We start from the raw sequence: 23,715 nt of genomic DNA on the forward strand, positions 1-23,715 counted from the left end.
ACAAACGTTTAACTAGTAGAATCGACATGTACGGCATAATTCGAAAGGAAAGTAACAATATTGGTAGAGGAATTAAGAGTTCGAATTACAACGAACGATTACAAGGAAACGATGAACGCGGATCGACTTACACGTGGTTACTCCTTTTAACAACAACGCTACAACCTGATATTTTCGATCTCCACGGTGCATTTACAACGTGCAGAGTGTACAAAGAGAAATTGCACTATTTCTAGTTTCAGTTTCGCCAGTGTTTATCAACAGAAATAAACGAGTCGGAATTATAGAAGGAGATTCGTCTGAAGAATAAAATCTTGCATGAAATAGCTTTGTTCCGCACTTCCGATTTGCCATTGTGAAATCACCTTTCTTTTATTCCTGTCACGAACTGCTACCCATTCTGTATTAAGTTAAGTCACGCAATTGATACGAGTCGTATATTTTGCTTAATTGAACGTAGAAAGGAACAGTAAAAAAAAAAAGAGAGAAAAGAAAAAAAAGAATACCTGTATAACAAACATTATCTGCCTGTACTATTTTCTTATTAATCTGATGAACGATTACATCCATAAAGTAAAGTTATTTTACAAGTAAATATATTCTTCTGTAGAAATAAAAATGTATTCTAATTAAATATAATATTATTTTCAGTAAGATGTTAATTCACGGCTATTTTATTGAAGATTATGTCTGCTAATTAATTATTAAATATTAAACGACTTTATGAGCTTGTTGCGTTATGCATGTAAGAATTCACAAACCTGGTGTAATCGCCACGTAATCGAGTTTTTGTTCTTGATATTAATGCACCACTGGCAGCGGTAGACGCGACGGAAAAAGAAAGATGCAAAATCATAAAACGTAGTCGTATAATGGAAGTTTTATTCTACTTGTGTCTTCGTTACAACCAATATTACATTGGTGTAGAAGCCAGTAATTTTTAACATCAGTTCTATAACGTCTCCCTTCGTACTTTACGCTCTCGCCATGATTTTCGATTCCGTCGCCGAATGTTTTCGAAGGCAACGTACCGTGAAACTACCACGACGACAACAACTTGTACGCGCGAAGTTGCCTGTTGTCGTTTGCGCGGCGAGTAATTGCATGCACGATATTCGGCTGCTCAGTGCCAACTGGAAGTTTCTGACGACTTCCGTTTACCCGCACAAAGCCCAACGGCGCGTTCTATACGTGTGTCTCTGATTGGCGACGGGCCAACTTAACGAGCATGAGAGTCATAACGTCGATAAGAAGCACGCGGCTAGCGTAAGAATTCCTCGCTAGAAAATACAGATGGTTGCGCCTGAAAAACGAACCAAAGGATGAAGCAACCGGGTTTTAAGGGAGAAAACGAAATCTCGTACGAATGGAAAGATCTCATTGCCCGCGGCGATGCTTCTTCACGGTTAAATAGAATCGCGAACAGTCGCGATGGAAATTGATAAAATTTTGATAAAGAAAGATTTCACAGATTACCTCGAGGTGGGTTCGCTTGGAACTCAACAGCAATTAATCTGATATTTTTGATTCGCGTCGAGTGGATTTCACGCAGATAAATTGTTTTATGAGCGGAATATCATAGATTATGATAACGATGAATTAGAGTCTTTTTTTTTTTAGAGCTTGGAAATGTAAAAGATTTACTTGAAACACGGAAACGTCAATAATAATTACAGTGACGGTGTAAAAAGGCAGCTTAACATCCCTAGCACGAATAATCGAACAGAGATATCGGATAACGATAACGTAAGACATATTTGACGCGTCTCGCTGTTTAAGTTCGATAAGTTTCAGCCACTTAATGTGCTTCTTGCGTTCGATATTACGTTTTCTTCCGACGAAAGATTTCCCATCTATGTGTATTCACACGATCGACAAGGACCGTGAACCATACTTTACCGTCAATTCAACGTTGACTAAAACGTACTACGATCATTCCTTCGACCAATCGATCGTCCTGTATAAATCACGATTTATCCGTGCCCATCTTCTTGCCGGTATCGGTAAAATTTCCACGTTTTCAGCGTATCACGGCGAACGGTTGCAAATGAACCGCGTGCCGATGCGGTTTCTCGAGCAGGGTGCAAAGGTCAATTACCGATAAACTTGGGAGGCACGTAAGCCAATGGCGCATAAAAGACGCTGGATCGAGGGGTTGGCGAGCCGAGAAAGAGAGAAGGATAGAGAGTTTTAGGATGGCGAGGGAGGGCGGGCGCGCAAAGTGGCGGTCGTAAAGCGCAAAAGGGAGACAGCCAGGCTGAGGCCGGTAGTAAAACTTGGCGTACGCGGCGGCGAGTTAAGAAATTGTCACGTGAGCCGACGATAGTCGTTGTTTAGAGGGCGGCTGCAGAGGCGAGAAAACCGACTCACCCTTGATTTTTGCCAGATTTAAAGCGTGCTACCGAGTGGTTTCGAGAGGCTCTCACGTGACAGGCTGCGTTTAAGCCGCGCAATACGACACGCGATCTCCGCATAAACGAGCAAGAAATTTTTGACGCGTTTATCTCCGTCCCCGTTTCTATCCACCCTGCTCTTTTGTCATCCTGGTTGAGCAACTGTGCGACAGATAAAACACGCGATCTATCGTCGAATGTGGACACGGGTCCGAGATCGGCTGCATGAATTGCTTTTTCAAATCGGCTCCAACGAGTAACGGAAGTGGCACGTTTTTCAAGTGGTGACAAGGTGGCCTGATCGAGTGGACATGCGAGTGGAAAATGCGATTGTGTTTAGTGTAGCCGTTTGCCGAGCGTGCAATTATCGAACAGATTTCTATCGAAATACGTATAAAGTTACGATTATATAACTTGTGGAGAATCGTACGATTGATATTTACAGGACAATTTGGACTTTATACCGAAATTGAAAGTTTAAGTATCATTTAGTAGTACTTTCCTATGGCTGCATAAATTTCGCACCATTTATGAAAATGAAATTTAGAATCTGATAAAAAGAAGCGCTTCATTGGAAAAATAAGGATACTTGCCGATACTTGCCACTATACGCACGTATATACACGTATAGACACACGTTTACGTAGTGCTTGCGCGTGTTTTTCGCTATTTACGTCGATTAACGGTTGACATGAAATTTTTTGTACTTTACGTTCGTATTACTTTGCGATTCTTTCAAATAGTTGCCCCGTGTGTTCTATGCCTTCCCTTTCGCGTGGCATATTTACCGTGCGGTTTCGTCCGAGGCCAACAAAGTCCTAAATATCAAACAACGCTTTTAACCTACCGCACTTTCAACAATCCCTCTCTCTCTTGGCGAACGGAACGCAAACAACATCGAACAAATTTACCGACGACTCCAGCCGCCGGAGTATAGGGTCGGCCGAAATTTCGTGAAACGGGCGCAAATGACGGTCGGCGTTGTTCCTCTCCCTTCGCCCGATTCGCCCCGCATTGAAACCGCATCACCGCGATTACCAGCGAGATTCGAGATTCGTTCTACGCCGCTATCGCTGGATAAAAGTATCGGTTTAAAAGCTCGATTTCGGGCCACGGCTGCGGGCCAGCGGGAATTTCTCTGCTTTTCCGTTTACACGAATACCGGTGATCCTCTGCCGATTCACGGTGCTCACGACCAAAGGATTACCAGACAGAGACAGAGACAGAGGAGAGAATGGGAAAGATAGAGAAAGGGAGAGATACAGATAGAGATAGATAGATAGATAGATAGATAGGTAGATAGGTAGATAGGTAGATAGATAGATAGAGAGAGAGAGTTTCGTTCTCTGCAGCGACGATGGTCGACATTCCGATAAATAATCGTTCTCGACGCGCGTTCTTGATCAAGGAGAAATCGTGTATTCGCGGAAATACGTTATTAAGCCATCGGCAATTACGGCATTCAGGCATTCAGATTGACGTCCAAAGCGAAATTGTAATATTTCGTATTTGTTGATTTCACTGAAAGAACTGTCGAATTCAAAGTTCGACTTCTAAGGAGATAATTAGTAGCCGTTACAGAATGATTTACAACAGTTTGATGGCGAAAGATTGACCGAGGAAGCAAGGCGATTGACTTGCTAATTTGGTAAGAGGATTACAAGAACTAAGAAAGAAGGTCAACTTGTAAGAGGTTAACAAGAGATTAAGGGTAATTTATTGGGCTTTGTTCAAATTTGTCTCCGCATCCAAATTTATTTCTCGCGTTTTGCTCAAATTCCCAACGCTTTGTAACGTCTTTCTTATTATTAGATACCTTATCGTGCTGAGTCAGATACACAAAACTCGGTAGATATGTACGTGTAGACTTTCGCGGCTGACTGTGCCTGATTCATTTCCCTTAATTGTAAATAACAAGAACGATGCTTTGTCAGCTCCAGGCTTGCACCAGCTCTATTTTCTGTATAGTATATATACGTGTTATACATCATCGCGACATCGGCGAGAAAAGCATCAATAATTACCCCTTCATCCGTAATACGAGGTCGTTCCGTAGACATTTCATTCCGGTTAACTGAGCGATAAGAAGGACGATTATTTTCCATAAGATGACTCGCTAATAGTCATTAGCTCGATTTGTAGTTCAACGTCAGACGTACGTTTACCAGCATGTACCGTTTATATAATTGTAACGCAATCGATTCGACGCGACACGAATTACACCAGTTTTTACTGACGTTAGAAATTGTTTCGCACAATTCACGGAAATTGCTTCGACAAGTTACGTGGTTGCTAAAAACTGTATCTCCATCTATCATATCCGCTCCAGCCACTCTCTTCTGCCCTTCTGTTACAATCTGCCGATTTTTCAATCGTCCTGTGAGATTAAACGATACAGCCTACTTGTTTGTGACACAAAAAGAAAATTACAGTTTTATAAAGGAGAAAACTTTATACCGGTTCTAAAAGGAGAATGAATACTCAACTTATAAATTCCAAAGGAAACTCTTAATTAAGTTAAAAATCCTAAATGAAATTTTTAATTAACAGAAGAAGTTTAATCGAAAGATGTAACTTGGAATTTTTAAGGAAAATAAATTCCCATACTTCCGCGGTTCTTATTAACGCGAATAGCTTGAATTTTTTAAATTATGCACCGTCTAAAAGTTACATGGAGATTTACTCTTTGCTACACTTTATATACGTAGTCATACCATCAGTCATATTGCATCGTCTATACGATTTAGGTTGAAAAACCTCAAGTTACGGTAGAAATTTTACTATACCGAGCAACATTTTGCGAAATTGTAAAAGCGATAGAAAAATATTGTTACAACACAAGCTGTTTATGATGCTTTCAACCCTTTATGCCAGTGCATGGAGATGTAAGTAACTACCGCACGCTTTCATTGCTTTACTTCATAATCGAGATTTAAACGATACAAGCCTTTATACGCTCTAGAGACAAAATGAAAAAAAAAAAAAAAAGGCTACATATTAAACTTTGCAACTTGCGTAGCTTTAATTTTCTGTTTAATCTTGCCCGACACTGTATATTAAGACTTAATCCCTACTTGCGCTGTCGTCGATTAGTCTTTATCGTTGCAACTTAGCATTTTCCTTTCGCCAGGGAAAATTTATAAAAACACGCGAGAACGGTTATTGCGCGAGTTACGTAGATCTTGGAAGTTACAACCTTCGTATCATCCAGATGACCGATCTTTAAATTTATTTACAACTATCCTTCCAGCCATTCAACAAAAAGTATAAGACAAGATTACTACGTATACAACGCCGTTCGAAATATTTAATTTCTCCTTACACTCGTAAAAGATATTCAAATATATATATCATTGTTACACCCTTAAAATTCGTTATACGTTTCTTGATATTTACGATATATACAGGTGTCTCGGTTAAGTGGGTCAAGCCGTAGCGTTTAAACGGTAGAAGATAAACGAAAATTTCATTAGGCAGAATTAAAATGGTTTCGAGTGGTGCATGTGCCTGCTATGGAAGCGTAGACGCTTCAAAGATTTTAACTTTACCTCTATTTTTTTAAATTGAGCTATATACTTGTTATACACCAGTAGATGCACCATTTTATATTTTAGGAGATCGTAGTAAGGTAGTTATGCTTAGAAGCGTTTAATTAAAAATATTAATTAAATATTATTAATTATTAATTTAAAAAATATTCCAGATATTAAGTATCCGAGTTTCATTTAAATTAAGATGTTTTAACTCCGATTCTGTAAAATTAAATGTACGAGAACGAAGAAACAAGAACGTAAAGTAAATTTAAAGAAATAGAATAATTTTTAGCTGTATCAACTGGCATATCTTATTCTCGGTAATCAAGTGCCAATGAAAATCCACCTCCGAATCGAAATTCTTTCATCATACGTGTTTCCTTTTATTCTCGATCGTATTAAAATCCATTTCGTCGAGGTCGGCGGCCATCAAATCATACCACGGACGAGATTAAACAAAAAAACGCTGGCTACCGCCTGCACATCCACTTGACCGGGTCGCAATTTTTCATTTCTGCTCGATTACCTCGTTAAGGTGGGCAGGTTCGAGCAACCGTCTATCGCAGATCATGCGTCATCTAGGTACACGATTGCTCGAATTTCGGCCTCGTGTTCGGGATGTCATAAAATTTCAGCAAAAGCGTGTATTTATCGTTAATGCGCTCGCACTAATGCCCGCATTTTCGACCGATAATTTCTTTTTAACGAAAGCATTCCCGGCGCCACGTATAATGCTGGTCAATACATCCCTCGCGTTAACTTTTTGATACTTAATTGCATCAAATTTGGCATTTAGTCGCTACAATTTAATAGACGGTTTATAAACCACTTACGCGTTACGTTGCCTACTGTGAAACATTTTTCTATCGTCTATCGTTTCAGAGCTATAGCTTGTCCTACTTGCGTGGGACGCTCTGCATATTATATTGTTGGTATAGCCACACTTTTACGTGTTATTACCGTTAAATACTCTCGCTACTATTGAATTAATATGGAAACTTTAGCGAATTATTCGTAACAGCCTGCCTATTTAGATGAAAAAACGTCAGCCAATAAATGGAGGACGTGGCGTTCAACGCTTAAATAAATTACTCAACGTACAATATTTCACATTTAACGGCTATTCAGCCGTGTGTGCAATATGTGCACTCTGACTCTGTCCGTGCAACTGAAAATAACAAATTCGATGGAAAATAAATAAAGTGAAAAATTAAAATTAAGACCCAGAGAAGCACAGAGAAAAGTTTAACTCGTGTGTCACGTAATTGAAATACATCCGAACGTGGCCATGATTCGTATCGCCTTCGGTGGAAAAATTTCAGCAATTTCATTAAAAAGGTTCCGACGAATGAGCATGAACGAACCGAGTATTAATTGCTCGTGATGCGTGCCTGATATCAAATCATTGCTTAATGTTTGGCTACAAGAGTGCAGATAGTCACGAAACCATAGGATAATGACGCTCCCCGGGGCCTAATTAAATCCGTTTCGTCGTTTCTACTTTCCAAGATCCGCTGCGTCGATAGCACCGACACAATCTGTAAAAAGTACGGTCGAACGTCGAAGAAATTGCGATTCGAAATACGTCGATACGCGACCCCTATTGTACGGCGTTGGGACCGGGATTAAATCCGTACGTAAGTACTTTACGCGTTGTGAAAGTTTGCAGACTGTTTGAGGCAATTAAACCTGCTAAGCAATTCGATTCGAGGAATACGCGTGATCGTCGAGTTTACTTTCGAGTTTCGCAAAGAGAACACGTGTAAATACGACGTTCGAAACAATTAAGAGATCACCGTTTCTGAATGACTTGGCAAGTGAAGCAGCGTTACGACGCGGTACGCGACGAGAGTATTCTGGCGATCGTTTCACGTTATTCGCCACAGATCTTCGAACGGTTCTTGACTCATTTCAAAGGATCGAAAGACCAGTATCGAACTACTATTTTATAATCTATCTGAATTAAAGCAGTACGTGTCGCGTAACCATATTTTTAATAGAAGCTTCAGAGTGATATTGCCTCGTTCTTTAGACGCGCGATACAGTTACAAATTCCTAGCAATAATTGTTATTAATGGTGCTCCATTATCAGCGGGTACAATAGGTCCAAGGTTCCTATAACCGCGACTTTTTACTCATTTTACTCTACGTAGCTTCTTCCCATTCGGATTATTAATATTTCTTTAAACGTAAAACGTAATTCGGCTACGAATTAATATCGATATTAATAGCTAATTACAATGTACGAGATGTGTTTCTGAAGGAATTGCGAATCTAACATTTTTCCCAAAATTTCAATACTTTCGATATTTCTTATCGCGTGCAAAAACGTAAACGTCATCTGTTTAATCATTATGAATAATCTATAATGTATCATTAATAGGGTAGTTTGTAGTATGGAGAGGAGAATTATGGATTAAAAGAAGTGTTTTAATGTTCAAAATTATATAACGTCGCGAACGCTTATCAGAACGTGCAAACAAGAGCATCTAGAAATTTATGGAACACCTCGTGACAGGAGCTAATGAGTTAATTTCATGAGTAAAGTTAATCAACCTACTTAGGCTGCAGGCGAGCGAAATACTTTTTCCATCATTGATTATAATTTTTAGTTCAGGCGACGCAACGTTTATTATTTATGCAAAATATGCCACTAACCAGCGCTTTCCGCTAAACAGTAGGCACAGAGAAAGAAACGAAAGAAGAAACAATGATTTTATAGTCGGCGTAATAGCATATCTATCCCAACTTTTTATACGTGTGATATTTTTCATAAAAACAAAAATGATTTAATTTCTTGATAGAAAAATCGCATATCTTTTATGATATATAAACGGCATCATAGGGTGAAAAGTGGAACAAGGAAAACGAGTAATCGGCATGAGAAAATGTCAAAGAAACAAGTATCTACACGTCTAAGTTCAGTTGGCAAAAATAACGGTTTATCTTTGTATCCATATTCATATTCATTTATTAACCACATGTCACCGAGATCATTTTTCTGTAATTTCTTCGTATTATCGAATAAGATGACCTACATCTACATATCGACCCTTAGCTCGTGACGAGCGTCTCATCTGAATATAAAAAGCCCCGCAGGTATATGAGTTCGTAGTTATAAAAGAGCCAAAGCGAGATCATAACTTATATTAATCAAAAGTGTTCCTTAAAAATACAGATTTTGTCTATACTAATGTGTCTACATTCGTTAAGGCCTAGAAGTTCGTCGGTAACAATGTAATAATTTGTTTTTTAATGATTTAAGAAAGAAAGTACCAGGATGTGGGGTTACCGTTGAAAAAGTACTAGTCGAGTTTACCAGCTAGAAACTATAGCGAGCCAGGTTAGGTAAACGTAGATGATCGTTGTCGATTATCTCGACTCTAACGTTGGCATCCATCGAGAGTGAAAATTTGAAGTAGAAAAGCGGTACCGCGCTCCGTCACGAAAGCTCGTCGATTTTGTTGTGTTTGCACCGCCAGAAACCGTACTCATGGTTTCTAGCAGCGAGTAAAAGAAGGTACGAGCTAGCGTTTAACTTCTCCGCCGGTTAAAGTATTCATCAAGACGTTAAATATTGACGAGCATCGAGTTATGAACTCGAAAGACTTAGCTTTCGCATCAAGTATTCCTTGAATAATTAACGTGACTCCGTGATAATGCTTTGTATCAAGAATATATCTAATTGAACTACTTTACTGCCGTGGGAAAGCCGGATACCGAGTTTAATCGAGTTCGATTTTTGTCTTATATTTTATGTAACGGTCTTGAAACTAAAAGTGACAGAAGATCGTTCGATCAAAGACTGCCCTTATACTTTCTAAATGTGGTATTAATTATGAAAAGTCTTTTTGCTATTGTTTTACTATTTGATTTAAGAAAGTTTTTTTTTTTTAACAAGATTTATGATCGATTTGTGATTTGCGTGTTTGGCGAACTGCTTATTGATATTTTTACATACACGTATACGAAGGTATTGGTAGCATAAAAATTAGTTCGAATCATTGGTTCAGAACTAGAGTTTATGCAAGTAGAGAATGGTTTGGTAGTTCTCCAACGGAACAACTATACTTCTATACGGATAATACCCTGCAACTTCTTAAAATCAGCTCAATGGAAATATTGTTAGAAAAGCATAAAAATAGCTTTTAATACAGATATTTCATATAAAATTGCAGAAAAATTCATCAACGTTCGTAGTGTTTCGGGAAATAATAATCTCGCGTTACTTTAGAAAAGGAAAAAGTATTTTCTCTACCAGGCAAATCTACCGCTAACGAGTCTAAAGCTCATTCACAACGTTCGCTTCCATCGACGCGCGCCGTCGTCCCAAACGTTGCGTATTTATGCGCTTCAAGTATTGCGCCAGCTCTTTGTTATGTCGTCAAACGATCCAGGAGCAGCGGTTATTGGTTTGTCGACGTTTTTCCGAGGTCTCTCGCTGCTGCCGAAAGTGGCTTGTAAAGTGTTTTATGATGCACGTTTCCTCGTCACGGCTCTTTTACAAGACACATCGTTGTCAACGACCTTCGAAATTAAATTTCAGATTAAAATCGAGGGCAGCCGTTGTTCCTGGCACCGAACGGATCCGAGTTGGTGGATTCATGAAATTTCATAAGGCCGCCAGGGTTTTATTCCAACTTACCCATAAAATTATGTTAATTTTGAGCCAGTAAATTTCGATGACAATGAGATTACCGATGTCGCGAATCGTTCCCGAGGGCTCTGGCATCGGCTAATGGTAGTAGATTTGGCGCTCGATCGACTTTGACCAACTTTTTAAGCGACTGATTTACTTGATTGCAGATCAAAACCTGGAAAGATGATTCGTGACTATCTGATGCTGCTCTCGTGGCTGTGCGCGGTGCAAGGAAAAATAGGTAAATGTATGCATACATATATAGACGACTGTGTTTGCTACCGTACCGCGGAGATCCAACCTCGATTCTACGTAACGCGGGCCTGAATTGTACGCGTTATTTCTCGTTGCATACAACCATGTTGCCGACCGGGTGAATTATTAAAACGAGTGAAACTTTCCACGTCGAATATGGGTCGGTGTTCTTTGAGCGCGATCGAGACAGAATTTATTCGACAGTCGTACATTAACGTCCTCCCCCTTGTTACGGTTAATTATGGACGAAGTTAACAAGCTGACGTAACGTACGACCACTAACGAAAATGTTATAACAAAGTTATCGAGTTCACGAAAATTCCTTGACCCAATTCACGTGAAATTTCCTTTCCTTTATCTTCCGTAAGGTATTCTGTTTCAACTAAGGTTACTTTGAATGCCGATATAAGTATGATTACTTGCAAAGTATTTCAATTTCCGAAGTTTCTGATTGGCGGTATTTTACTCGTGGAACAAAAATTTTCGTTGCACTATTCGAATGAAAGATTACATTTGAAATGGAATTCATTTCTTTACAAGTCATTTTGTACTTGCTGTTAAACCTGTAAATATGATCTGAAATAATTAACAGCAACTTTAACACCTGGATATAACGCCGTATTATTACTTCATATTAGAAGTGTTAATGGCCTACGCAGGACGGTTTATACTCATTTTTCTTTTAAACGGTTGAAAAAGATCTTTCAGCACAGAATTAAATGGTGTTAAATTTCTGCACTGTATTTACGTACACATTTTTACGCAGTTGTGCGGCTACAAACTGTAAATTATTCCGTGAATTGTTAATTGATTCTTGCATGGTAGATAGATGAGAATATTACCGAAACTGAAATGCAAAAATAAATATTTTATCATCGATCGTAAAAATACAGCCCCCGAGTCTTATTAATAATCACGTTAGAACTGGAATATTACAGAATACATAGATTTAAAACAGAAGATAGATTTGGATCAGAATGTAGATAGAATAAACAGATTTCTTTTGCAAACTGAACAGACTAGACGTTTTCGAGCGCGGTTTATTTGTTATGCCATTCTGTCTTACTTACTCTTACGTGCAATATTACTTAAAAATTTTGTAGATATCGTTTTTGAAATGCACAGCGAAAGATCTATCTAAAGATCGAAATATTATCACGTTTCGGTGCATTAAAATTCTCGATCGATCCTGATTAAACGATCCTGGTCAAAATATTAATTCGTCCTAATTTAAAACACTCGAGATTCAACAGCAACAGCCATCGGGATTGCGTGTGTTCGTTTGATAAATTCAATCTACCCGTTGAATCGATCGTCGAGTCTAATTACTTTGCAAACTAGCCCCACTTCGTGAGAAAACGGTTTGCGCGACTAATTTAAAACAATCCGTCTTATGTTCGGCGATTCAATTCGTCTGGATTTGATTCGTCGCGCTGGAAAATACGAATCCGTTTACCGATGAGGATCGAATTCGTTCGAAACCGTGGTTCGCGTCTAGGCGTCAACTTCGCAGTTTTGCATCCTTGTCTCGTCGTGACGTTACGTTGATTCGCGGAAGCGGTAGGGAAGAAACGATGAATGAAAATGCAACGGAACGAGATGCAAATAGAAGCTGAAACGCAGAAGGCGCCACGACCTCGTTCTCTCTGCTTCTAGGGTATTTCTGGCACATCACTGACATCCACTATGATCCGAGATACTCCACCCAAGCAAACGCGGCAAACGGTAAGTAACTTCGTTTTATTTTGTACGTACATTATGTGTCTTTGCCTTCTCCTTGTCGTTGTCGCGAGACTACGTTTTTTTTTTTAATGCATCTATGCGAAATTCAAAGATGCAAAGATACACAGAATTGATATAATATACGAATATACATACACCTACTGACAAAAGTTAACAAACATCGTGATCGCCTGGATCGATAAAATAGTATACGGAGATGACGGTTCATACGCGAAATTAGAATACGTTTTTGATTCGTCGATCATACTACTGTAATACATGTACACGAAACAAGTAGATGTATATAACATGAAAATATAATAAAGAAACTTGATATTTCGATTTAACCTATGTTTTGGCTTCGAAATCTTGCCTTTCATTTTCAATCTCATTCGCTTCGACAAGAGAGATTCGATATTATTTATATCTTTCACATAAAATTGTGCAAAAGAGCAGTCGTTCCATTATGATCGATATTAAAAAGATTACAGCAACGACTGTTAATCAAATCCGAAGAAACGAAATCTTCTTTCCCCTAGCTCTGTGGCAAAATATTCGATAAAATTTTTCCCTTCGGCGATGTAACCTCTGCACAGTACGCGCCGTAAAGTTTAGTCAAACATTTCAGGAACAGAATATATTCAGCTTTCACCCCTTGCTACCCGTGCCTATATTTTCCTCCTGTTCCCGTCGCTATTTACCGATCGTTTTAAAGTACCTGGCGTGTTTGGTTGGCACGAGGTTTGCATGAAATAACGCTACCTGAAATTGCGTCCCATACCAAGCACTAGCTGGGGCCGACTCCGTGTCATTTGGACGTTAGCGTGGCAATACACGGGCGTCCGCTGCGCTGCTCCCTTAATACGAGCACTATGTTCCCACGTGTTCGTTTCCTCATTTCTGTTTTTCTTTGTCCTTTTTTTTTTTTGTCTTCTTGTTTCCTCTTCAGCTTAGCCGGGTCCCTGCTTTCAGCGTGTTGGAACACGAAGAACGGTGTGAACAGCGGTCGGAAAACCCCCGGAGAATTCGGTGACTATGGTTGCGATTCGCCCTGGGCCCTGGTAGAATCAGCAGCGATGGCAATGACATCCAATCGCGGCGAAGGAATCAAGTTCGTTCTTTGGACGGGGTAAGTTTGCAAATCTTTATTACGAATGCCTATGAATAGTATTGACATGCCATCGTATTTACATTTATTGCATTTACGTACTAATTAAATGGGTACGAGTATATAAAATCACTCAATAACAGATACTCTTATCGTATGATTACAAAAGTTCAATACGGATATATCGATATACGGTGTAGAATATATGCTGATATCGCAAGGGTATGCGCCAATATCTTTTACAGCTATTACGCATATATCTCTTATTGTCGAAGAACTTCCGACATTGCTCCGACAAATAAACAAACGGACGAGTAAAGGAGTAACGAAATTATAGTGTTTTTTTGAAATGAAAAACTTCGGAAGTCCCGATAACCGATTTAAATTTCCTCAGTTTGTGGTTCGAAATATCGCGTTTCTCGATGGACGGGTTAAGTTCGGTGTCTGACTTCCTGAAGAATTAGCTCATACAGCGCGAATCTCGACACTGTCAGAACTTTCATTCCGCAACTTCGTTCGCGGTTCAAGCGAAAAGTTATATAGAGTTGGGTTGACAATAAAAAATACTATACTAACGCTGTTCACTTTAGTATTCTTATTATTAGCAGTATGATATAGGATTTGCGGAATGCTCGACCGATTGATCGGCATATTACTATCATCAGAGTAACAAGCTTAACATGACGATTCGATTTTCATGTAGTAAAAAATTGATAAAAACGAATGAACAGATAATGTGACATGAAATTCTAATTACTGGGTAACTAGGAAAATAATAAACGACGAATATTCAACGTGTCAACAACGGACGGAAATAGAAATCGAAGATGAAATTAACGAGCGTTCGATTGGATGACGAATCGGTATCGCATGAATGTTCTGATGGCTATTAGTAAATTGGCCGATGAATCAACGAAAACTGATTAGCCTTTAACACGCAGTTTCGTAAACTAATCTGATAATTGATAATTCGCAAACTGGAGGAGCAAGAATGTAGTGGACTATAAAGATTTGTGTTTGTTGGACGCAACACAGTGGCTGCGTGTTCCGTATAAATTAAACCGTACAATCGCTAGTTTAATAGAGTTTGATCGATTTATTTACATACAACCGAATTGCGAATGTTGATACACTTGTGAATAAATTATCGAACAAATTGATAATTCCCTTCTGATTTGTGAAATCTAATGAGCATTCATTAGTATCGATATAAGTTTATTATCCCAGCCAATTGCACTTGTAATTTCTTTAGCTTATTATCGGAAAGAAATTATAGAAACGGGAGTTGTGTTTAATTACACCTTCTCGCAGTTCCTCCCTTGATGGTTACGCTTTAATTTTCTTCCATTGAAATTTTAAATCGTGTATCTGTAATACGGTTTGAAATAATACAATTCCTGCAATATTATTACATTTGCTTTAAGCAGACGTTATACAGTTTGTAAAAACATAACAATTGCATTAATTCTTAAGTATTTCTATGCAGCTACAGATATATATGTACATATAGTGTTTGAGCTGTAATCCTATTGTAAAACAAGCTTATATGCGTAGTAGTGTGCAACCACATTATCCAGCGTGCATAACATGTACGAAAGTTCAGTAGTTTCATGTGTATACATGTATGCGTTATACTTCTAACCAATTATCAGGTAACTAAGAAAGTTTGTTTCTCTCACAATGGGGAAGATAGAGAAGTAAATGCGGAGAAAACACATTCTATTCGTTAGGATAGTTACTCACTCTCACGTCCATTTAACTTTCTTTTTTTACGGAAAAAGAGTTTACAAACCGGCTGCAAACTCTTCTAAAAACGATTTAGAATGAAAACAACTTCTCCGATGTTGATTCTACGATTTCCCAATTTCTGAATTGTCGATGCTGAAGATCATTGGTTTATCTATAAGTTTTGTTTCTGTTTTTTTTCTTTTCTTTTTGATATTTGTTTTTACGCGTTTATAAACTAAAAATTCTACGCATAATAACTTGAAATAATCGGTAGTACGAAGAAAAATGTCTTTTTTTTTAGCAGTCACCTTTTCAGGTATAACATTTTATCGAACAACAAAATTATGCTAATTACGTGAACGTAGCGATTATCATCTTAGCTCTTTTATTAAAGAAACTTCTACATTATCTACGAAAAAGAATATTTAACGCGTGAAAAATATTTATGCAACGATACAATGAGTTATCGAACAAGAAATCGAAATGCTAACTCATGTAAGTTTGCGCTGCAACTCGATTTCGAGGTTTTGGTTGTTCCAACTTTACGTGACTGATATCGTATTTCACCATCAATTCACAATACAAAGTTGATATCACACACTCTCACGAACAACCCAGATTACTCGGCAAGAGTCAGAGTCACACGCGAAATCTACAATTTCTCTATTCCCGTTCCTCCGTTTATAGCGTTCAATTTTCAGTCTTTCAATGTACTTTAATGCTTCATCCTGAACTATCTTCGACCACATTATTGCGAATCTAAAATTGCGCGATATATTGGATTACAGCTCGCATCTGTCGTGCATTCGCCCGCGAAACAAGAATGACATATACAGGATTACGCAAGAGATTGGAAGATTTTGGCGATTAATTAAATTTTCTCGAAGAATGCTGATAAAAATAACGCGAATGCCGAAATCAAGGTTTTCCATGTAAAATGTAACTGTTGTAGCGGCATTCCTCCGATTTAAATTGGTTGCTACATATAGGAATTATATTTCTCTGAAATTATAAAGGCACATACACAGCCGGAAGATACAACTGCTAACGGCAGCAGCGGGTCCAGACAATGTAATATTCTAGAATCAAATAAAAATTAATGAAGAAAATCTTCGCTTCCAGGGAAAAAATCCAGTCTCTAAGAGAATCTAATTGCAGCAATTTTTGTAATGGCGTTCTGGTAAAGGGTGGTACGAAGTTGCGCAGCTTTCTCATTAAGTTCCAACAACACGTGTACATAGTATATACAAACCATTTTTAACTACGTGCTTGTCCAGATACGAATCCTCTGTTCATACTTCTCGACTTGTATCGTTCGATTTTCCAAGTTCTTAATTAAATTCGCCATTTAAAGATGCATACAGTTTATACAAGTTTTTTCGCACGTCTAGATATGAACAGGTCGAAAATTTTCATTAATTTCGAAACCTTGACGCTTTGACATCGAGATATTTTTCTCTCCACCACCGAGAAGAAGGAAAGGAGGGGAGAAATGTGAAATGATAACTGTAATTTCTTACTTAATGAGTTCTTACGATATGATATTTCGATGCAAAGCCAGAATCAAGTGAAATCTTTGCGAGACACGTTATTAAAGAGAAAGACTTCATTTTCTATGGGGATCTGTCTGTAATAATTCTTTTAAGGCCTTTCAATAAATCAGAGCTAAAACGTGTTACCAAGCGTGTGCCAAGTATTAAGTGGAAGCCATATGTGTGTATACTTAACGTCCATCGTTTCTTAAGCTACATACTTTCCTCGGTTTATCGCATCTAATTTTTAACGCTTCAACGAACATTCTATTTTCCGTTTCCAACTATGCTGTACATGCATAATAATCGGATAATCGGTACCAATAATTTATTTACATCATTATCATGCTGTCTCTTTTGAAAGTTTCTGTCATGTACTAATTTTATGATAGAATTAATTTATTCATTAGTAGCAATAACGATAAAAGTTCCCCTTAATCCTCTAGCCGGGTATGACGAAATATGTCGTCATGTGAATATAGTTATTTCGACATACGCAGGAAAATATTCCCCAGTTAAGAGATTAACAATTTAGATCGAAAGACATACAAGAATCGATTGAGAACAGGTATACTTTTTTGATTGTAAAAATCATACTATAATAAAAAACAGACATAAATAAAACGTTACCTCGCTTTCTCATTCTTCTTGTATCGATTTGGAGCTGAAACTGTCGAGATGTTGGACTACAGCATTCCGCTTGGGTTTATTCGCATTACGTGAAGCCACGTTTCTTCGTATTTGCCAGGGAAATCGTAATAATTCTGACAGACGCTGGTCAGCCATATGTTACGTACTCCAACGTACTTACACTAACGAGCCTGTAACTACTTGTTGCAGTGACGCGCTGACGCGCACTACTGGCATGAGCGCCGAGCTTCGTCTGCAGTGTTTGCGGAATTTGACCGATCTGTTGTCTCGCACGTTTAAGGAACAGTTTGTGTTTCCGGCGCTCGGACACGACGACATCGGGGTGAACTTCTCACAACTCGCCGAGATCTGGCAGCATTGGTTGCCGCAGGAAGCTCTGGATACCTTTAAAACTGGTACGAACAAGTGTTTTCCTTTTTCCCTGTCTTGACTCTTCTCTTTGGCTTCCATCGTTATACTGCAAGATATTTCTCTATGTGAAAGCGTTTCGCAATGGCGAACGGCTCGGAAATCGGATTAAAGCAAGCGGACGTACTCTCGAGTCCGAATCTCTCGAGAATACCTATGTTTCATATAGAGAAATTGTTTTAGTAATATCGATAAAAGACGACTGTTTTCTTTTACCGTTATTTGCTTTCTTCTATTCCGTTTCCGAGTCGTGGATAAAAAGAAAAAATATTGATACGAGTGTACTTTAAACCGATTATACAATTACAAAGCTTCGTTTCTCTCTTACCTTTGTTTTGTAGACGGGACTATTTCCTATACGACATTTTGTCTTAATTTATGCTTTACACAGCATCTTTCGATTTTATTCAGTTTTTATTCACCTTCATTTATTTATTATTTCAGCTTCCCTATTTAAAGAAGCTATACTCGTAAGCTTTTCGTTCCCCCGTTCTTTCTTTTCCATTTGGAATTGAACGAAACCTAATTCAAACGACGTACGATTAACAACAACTTCCATCTAACGATATAACAGATTTTTATGCCAACAACAACCTCCTTAACAGAGTAGTCGCTTTAATAGCCCGTACAACCCTTTTCAGATCCGTTATTTATGCGAAAAAATCAATACCACTTCGATACTTCTCACCCAATACAATACGAGCATCCCGCATTGGCTTCAATCAGCCGCTATTTCCACGAACGTATACCCACTTCAATTTTTACGAACACACGAACGAATAAAATTCAAGCGCAGCGCTCGAGCAAACAAAAATTTCTTCCCCGAACAATTCTCCCTTCTACCTACCGCTTCCTGCTCCCGTCGTGCCGTTTCAATAAAAGTCCAATAACAGCCGCCGTCCGAGCGAATTGCGAAAGAAGATCGCTAAAAAGAAAGAAAGAAAGAAAGAAAAAAAGCGAGCGTACTCCGCATAAACTGGCAGCTTAAACGCATCCGACGATTTCGTACACTTGTTACAGCCGGATATTACACGATAGAGCAGCGCTCGGAAAAGTATCGAATCATTTTCCTCAATACGAATTTGTGGTTGAACACGGCTGACAATCGTATGCTGCATCGCTCCGGAAGTAGCATGATCGACAACACGCAGGATCCTTTCGAACAATGGTCCTGGTTCCAGATGACTCTCGAGACCGCGCGGAGGAAGAAGGAAACGGTAAGGCACATTTCTTCTATAATTGAATGGAAACCGACAATAAGCGAAGGTCTTGTGCACATTTAGCGGCACGTTTTGAAGAAAGCGGTTTTTAAGTTACGCTGTTCCATTCTCATATTTTTATGAATATAATTAAGAACAATGAAGTTTAGATAGAAAATTGTTTCATCTGGCGAACATCGTAAAAAGTTGTACGTTTCGTCTACTTTTACATCTCCAAATTTCCCATAAACGCAAGCAAATCTGCACTCTAAGCCTAAGTTTCAGATATCTAACGTGCCTCTTGCGTTCGACATCGCGTCGCTTTCCGACGAGATATTTGCGACAATACTTTGCTGCTACTTCGACCCTGATCACAATGTTCTATCGACTCTTATTCGTGGTCTCCATACAATTCACCGATGATATTATCAAACTGAACTCATAACATGTCGTTATCGCGACATCGTTTCTAGTATCCTGCTGTTCTTATTATTTTTGCGTCGAAACGATGTTCCACTAAGTTTTAAGATACGTAACGTTATTAAAGTCAGCAGCTTCGCAAACTTTTGTTTATCCCCGTTATGGCAAGATTATACAGCCGGACGAGAGATTGCGTACCAAATTCCATCCTTCGTCGACATTTTCTCCAGGCTGTTCCTCTCGCTTCTCGACAAGTTGTATAAATTTTGCCGACAAACACGGATTCGATCGACTAATTCGTTTAGAAAATTAAAATCCTACGTTTCTCTGTCATATCTTTATTCTTTCGAAAAAGGAAAAACATATTGGATACTCGAGAGAGACTTTCATGAAGTCTGACTACCGTGAGTTCTTTGAAGCACGAATATGTGAAGATTATCATCTTTATTGCGGTTGCGAAGAGATGATATTTCTTTATGACTTTCTTGACATACTCTCTATATATATTTTGTACTTCTTTGAAGCGTATCTGCCACTTTACCTGCTTACATTTCACGAACTTCTTTATCATTTCTTTGGCATTTGTATTTAAATTGTAAAAAATTTGTTTTAAGAAATATCACCGCATAAAAGCGTCTGCAGAGAGTGACAATACCTTGTGATACAACCTTTCTGCCATTACATTTATCATATAATGGGACACGGTGATTATGAATCATGGTGAGTGTATTCGTAAAGTTTGAAACAGTCGACTGTTCTCTGTATTAATAAGCCATAATATTTACCGATACCATAGGTTTCCAGATCCGTTTCAAATTTTACTACCATAATCACCGTGATTCATAATCACCATGTCCCATCATAGTGATAACGAAATTTCAAAAAGTATTTCAAAAGCGTATAAAAAGTAAAGTAGTTCATATAATGCGCATATTTCGAACAATTTGTGCATAGTACGTCGAACAACTGCGTTACCCTTTCTGCGCGGAACATTTATACGAATGTTCGTGCTCTCCATCAATTCGACATAATGCATTCACGGCACCGTTACGAGCGAGATCCCTGATCAAACAAAGAAGGAGCATGAACAAGAAAGTGAGAATAACATCGTTTGGAGCATTGCTCGGCCAGCTCCTTTGTTTGTTCGGTTTTCCCGTTTTAACGACCCGGTTCTCCTGCAGGGCCTGCTATTTGATCGTTCTGAGAGTAAACGTCGGAGCAATGGCAATTGTAATTCATTATACAATTCATCATTAAGCAGTCAATATTTTTCAAGTGCAATTTTCTAGAGCTCTCATCGAAATGACTGCTTCGAAGAAAATGCAATTAAAAGTTTACCGTTGTCATCTAGACGTAATAGATTCTCTCAAAGAACGATATGAAATGGTATGAAGGAAGAAGAAAAGGAAATTTCATAATCAACATTGATCCAGAGGGAAGTTGCCCTTAAGAAGATTTGCTCGAGTGCGAAGAAATTTCTTTTCGAAGAATGGCACTCGAAGGGAAATGTGCTTTTATGGCAGGAATATAATAGTCTTTGTTCAGAAACAAGCTGCTTGCGACGAACGTTACGGTATTACAGCGAGAGATACTCATTTTGTTCGATGTGTAGTATCAAAAGTGAGTCCAACTTTGTAAGATGTAAAGGTCTGTATAATTATCGTCTATAAGAATCCTTTGACAAATCGTTAAAGAAATTTCCTTAACGATTTAATTGATTAATCTGAAGGAATATTTGGCAAAAGAGTTGATACATTTAACATACCGCTTAGATGAATCAACATTAATCAGTACTAATCAGTAATACGTCTGTTTATTCCGTTCTTGGACGATATTACGCGTTAAAATCAATGCCGGGGGAAATTCGTCGTGAACTCAGGTTCCGTATGGTCGCAATTACATTTTCGTAAAAATCAATTTAATGAAATTTCAAAATGTTCCGCGTAACATAATATAGCAAGTTTCTTCGAACACTTCCGTCAGCCATTGCGTATATTTATCTTGTATAATAGAAGGATACTTGTTTTGTGCCGCGACAAGTTCGATAATTAAAGGATCAAGGCAGACATATGCGCGATGGATTGTGCACGCTCGTAAAACAAGCCCCGCATAGTTTAAATCGACGAGCAGACGAGAGGAAGGCAGACAGATGAACAGATAGCGAGGGAGAAAAAGAGAGAGAAATGGAGGAAGAGAATCAGGGAAGGTTCGTCCAAGTGGCGGTAAAGGAAGTTTATTGACGAAACGTCAATTCCCGAGGATGAAAATCGTGCGGCGCCGCGCAGTATCAATGCTGATGCCGCTTCGTTTCCTCCATTTTGGTTCCCGTCGCGATAAATTATTTACACGGGACGCAGTTATCGGGATGACAGGCTATCAGTCAATAACAGAACTTCCGACCCAAAGCTTTATAGCCTGAAAGCGACCGTTGAATCCGCCTTCTCCGTGTGGGGATATGAAGTTTCGCAGGAAATATTAATATTCGATATTGTTCGACAGCTCGATGATCATTCCATCGCGGGATACCGTCTGTATGCACGTATGAAATTTCCGAAGACAACGGTGTAAACCGTGCTTACAGGTGAATTTTATAGAATGGTTATCTTTTTAGGGAATTACGATGATAATTATTCATAGCCATAGAGAGAGAGAGAGAAAGAGAGAGAGAGAAGGAGGGAGGAACGAGAAGTACAAACATGTAACTTGGTAAATAGTAGGTGATATAATATATGAAATTTAACGATACGAGATGCATTAAATATTACATGTAATTGGTATCCAGCGATAGCATTTCCCGTATATAACGTTTAAGCTACTTTAAATCGATTTAGCGCTATCCTATCGATACGAGTGGACGTGACGATTCTTGTTAAATAAAATCCTTTTACGTAGTTGCAAAAATTTACTTCTTACATGGTAATTGGAAGAGTTAAGTGGCAGTAATGAAGTAATTAAATTTAAAAAGTAACGAAACGGTTGATATCGATTTATCGAAAATACGTTTGAAAGTTTTTTCTTATTAATATTGTATACGTTAGTTTGTTTATTTCACGTAAAAATCCAAGATATAGTTGTCACAAACTTTCACGATTAATGCCTTTAGTTGCGGTACTAGTTATACATTTTTTGACAGCTATCTAACAATATTGTTCAGTTTGAAATATTTACGTTGTCGAGTATAATTAAACGGTGTTATGTTTATTTTTATTCCGTTATTATATGTTGGGTCTCGTGTACGTACGTCGTGGGTAAGTTCGTGTTTTGAAAATATTGTTCTGAGATTACGAATTGTATTTCTTTCGTAATGCGATCAATGCGTTAGCCCTTCTATATACATACGTATAAATAATACCAATCAATAAGTTCAATCACGATAAACAAGCGGATGAGGATAAGCATGATGAATAAAGTTGTTTGTATTTACAGACCAAACAGACCTCTTTCTTTACCAGAGGAACAAAGATTGCGGAAATTAAGGTATAAAGGTTACGAACTTTTTTCTTCTATTTCGAAGTTTATTAAATATTGTTAAATTCTTTTATACGCAGTTTTATTCCATCGATATTGAATATTGCAAATTTAAGATTCGCGTCCGATATTTCAGAGAAACAATTTTTAAAGCTTTTCAGTAACCGGCTTTTATGTAATATTTTCCAATTCATGTTTCACAATATCCTTTGTTCCCAATTGCTTCTTTTGATGCGTTAAGTTAATATTCTTTCATATTTTAAAATACTTCTTGCACAAGACCGAAACGAATATTACGGTCATAATAAAAAGAAAAAGAACCGTTCCAAATTTATCTAATCTCGCGCTTGCAATTTATTAGTAATTTTGTAAAATGCTATTACTTCCACGAAGTTATTGTACTCATCGAACTTTATCTTCCAATGATGTTGTGCTTCTTTAAACATGCTATATACTACGGACGGAGGGTAGATCGATATTTAATATCTACGCTTATAAGTTACGGGAAAATGGTATAAAAAAAGTGGCACAGACCAACAGGCCGCAACTGCTTAAGTTGGCGTCGAACTTTGTAAACGAATCAGGTTTAAGACCCTCGTAATCGTACTAGCGCGCAGAAATATCACGAATCGATTTATCTCTAGCAAAAAGTCGGTTAT

General features: G+C 38.2%; 2 protein-coding genes and 1 long non-coding RNA gene across 9 annotated transcripts in view; 1 reads left to right on the forward strand and 2 right to left on the reverse strand.

Moving 5' to 3' along the window:
• The window catches only part of LOC122575991 (glutathione S-transferase 1-1-like), a 39,878-nt gene extending 38,760 nt beyond the window's left edge, over nucleotides 1-1,118 (reverse strand). For 2 of the 4 annotated variants that reach the window (XR_006319606.1, XM_043745627.1), the window contains exon 1: nucleotides 762-1,118. Coding sequence is in view for 1 of the 4 variants with exons in the window: in XM_043745627.1 (XP_043601562.1) it covers nucleotides 762-856 (95 nt within the window). In the remaining 3 variants the exon portion in view is untranslated. The remainder of the gene's footprint in view (nucleotides 1-761) is intronic. The other 2 variants (XM_043745629.1, XM_043745633.1) reach the window with 2 other exon arrangements.
• LOC122575986 (acid sphingomyelinase-like phosphodiesterase 3a) overlaps nucleotides 1-23,715 on the forward strand; it is a 49,892-nt gene that overhangs the window by 13,156 nt on the left and 13,021 nt on the right. For all 4 annotated transcript variants that reach the window (XM_043745606.1, XM_043745604.1, XM_043745605.1 and 1 more), the window contains 5 exons: nucleotides 10,733-10,806; nucleotides 12,477-12,545; nucleotides 13,515-13,671; nucleotides 17,751-17,956; nucleotides 18,990-19,186. In XM_043745606.1, the coding sequence (XP_043601541.1) occupies nucleotides 10,749-10,806; nucleotides 12,477-12,545; nucleotides 13,515-13,671; nucleotides 17,751-17,956; nucleotides 18,990-19,186 (687 nt within the window). In that variant the 5' untranslated portion in view covers nucleotides 10,733-10,748. The remainder of the gene's footprint in view (nucleotides 1-10,732; nucleotides 10,807-12,476; nucleotides 12,546-13,514; nucleotides 13,672-17,750; nucleotides 17,957-18,989; nucleotides 19,187-23,715) is intronic.
• LOC122575998 lies at nucleotides 14,724-17,772 on the reverse strand. The gene is made up of 2 exons (XR_006319623.1): nucleotides 17,541-17,772; nucleotides 14,724-16,765 (listed from the first exon to the last, which is right to left on the reverse strand). It is a non-coding gene; the product is annotated as an uncharacterized LOC122575998 (long non-coding RNA).

The sequence above is a fragment of the Bombus pyrosoma genome, linkage group LG15 (genome assembly GCF_014825855.1).
Source record: "Bombus pyrosoma isolate SC7728 linkage group LG15, ASM1482585v1, whole genome shotgun sequence".
Taxonomy (NCBI): Eukaryota; Metazoa; Arthropoda; class Insecta; order Hymenoptera; family Apidae; genus Bombus; species Bombus pyrosoma.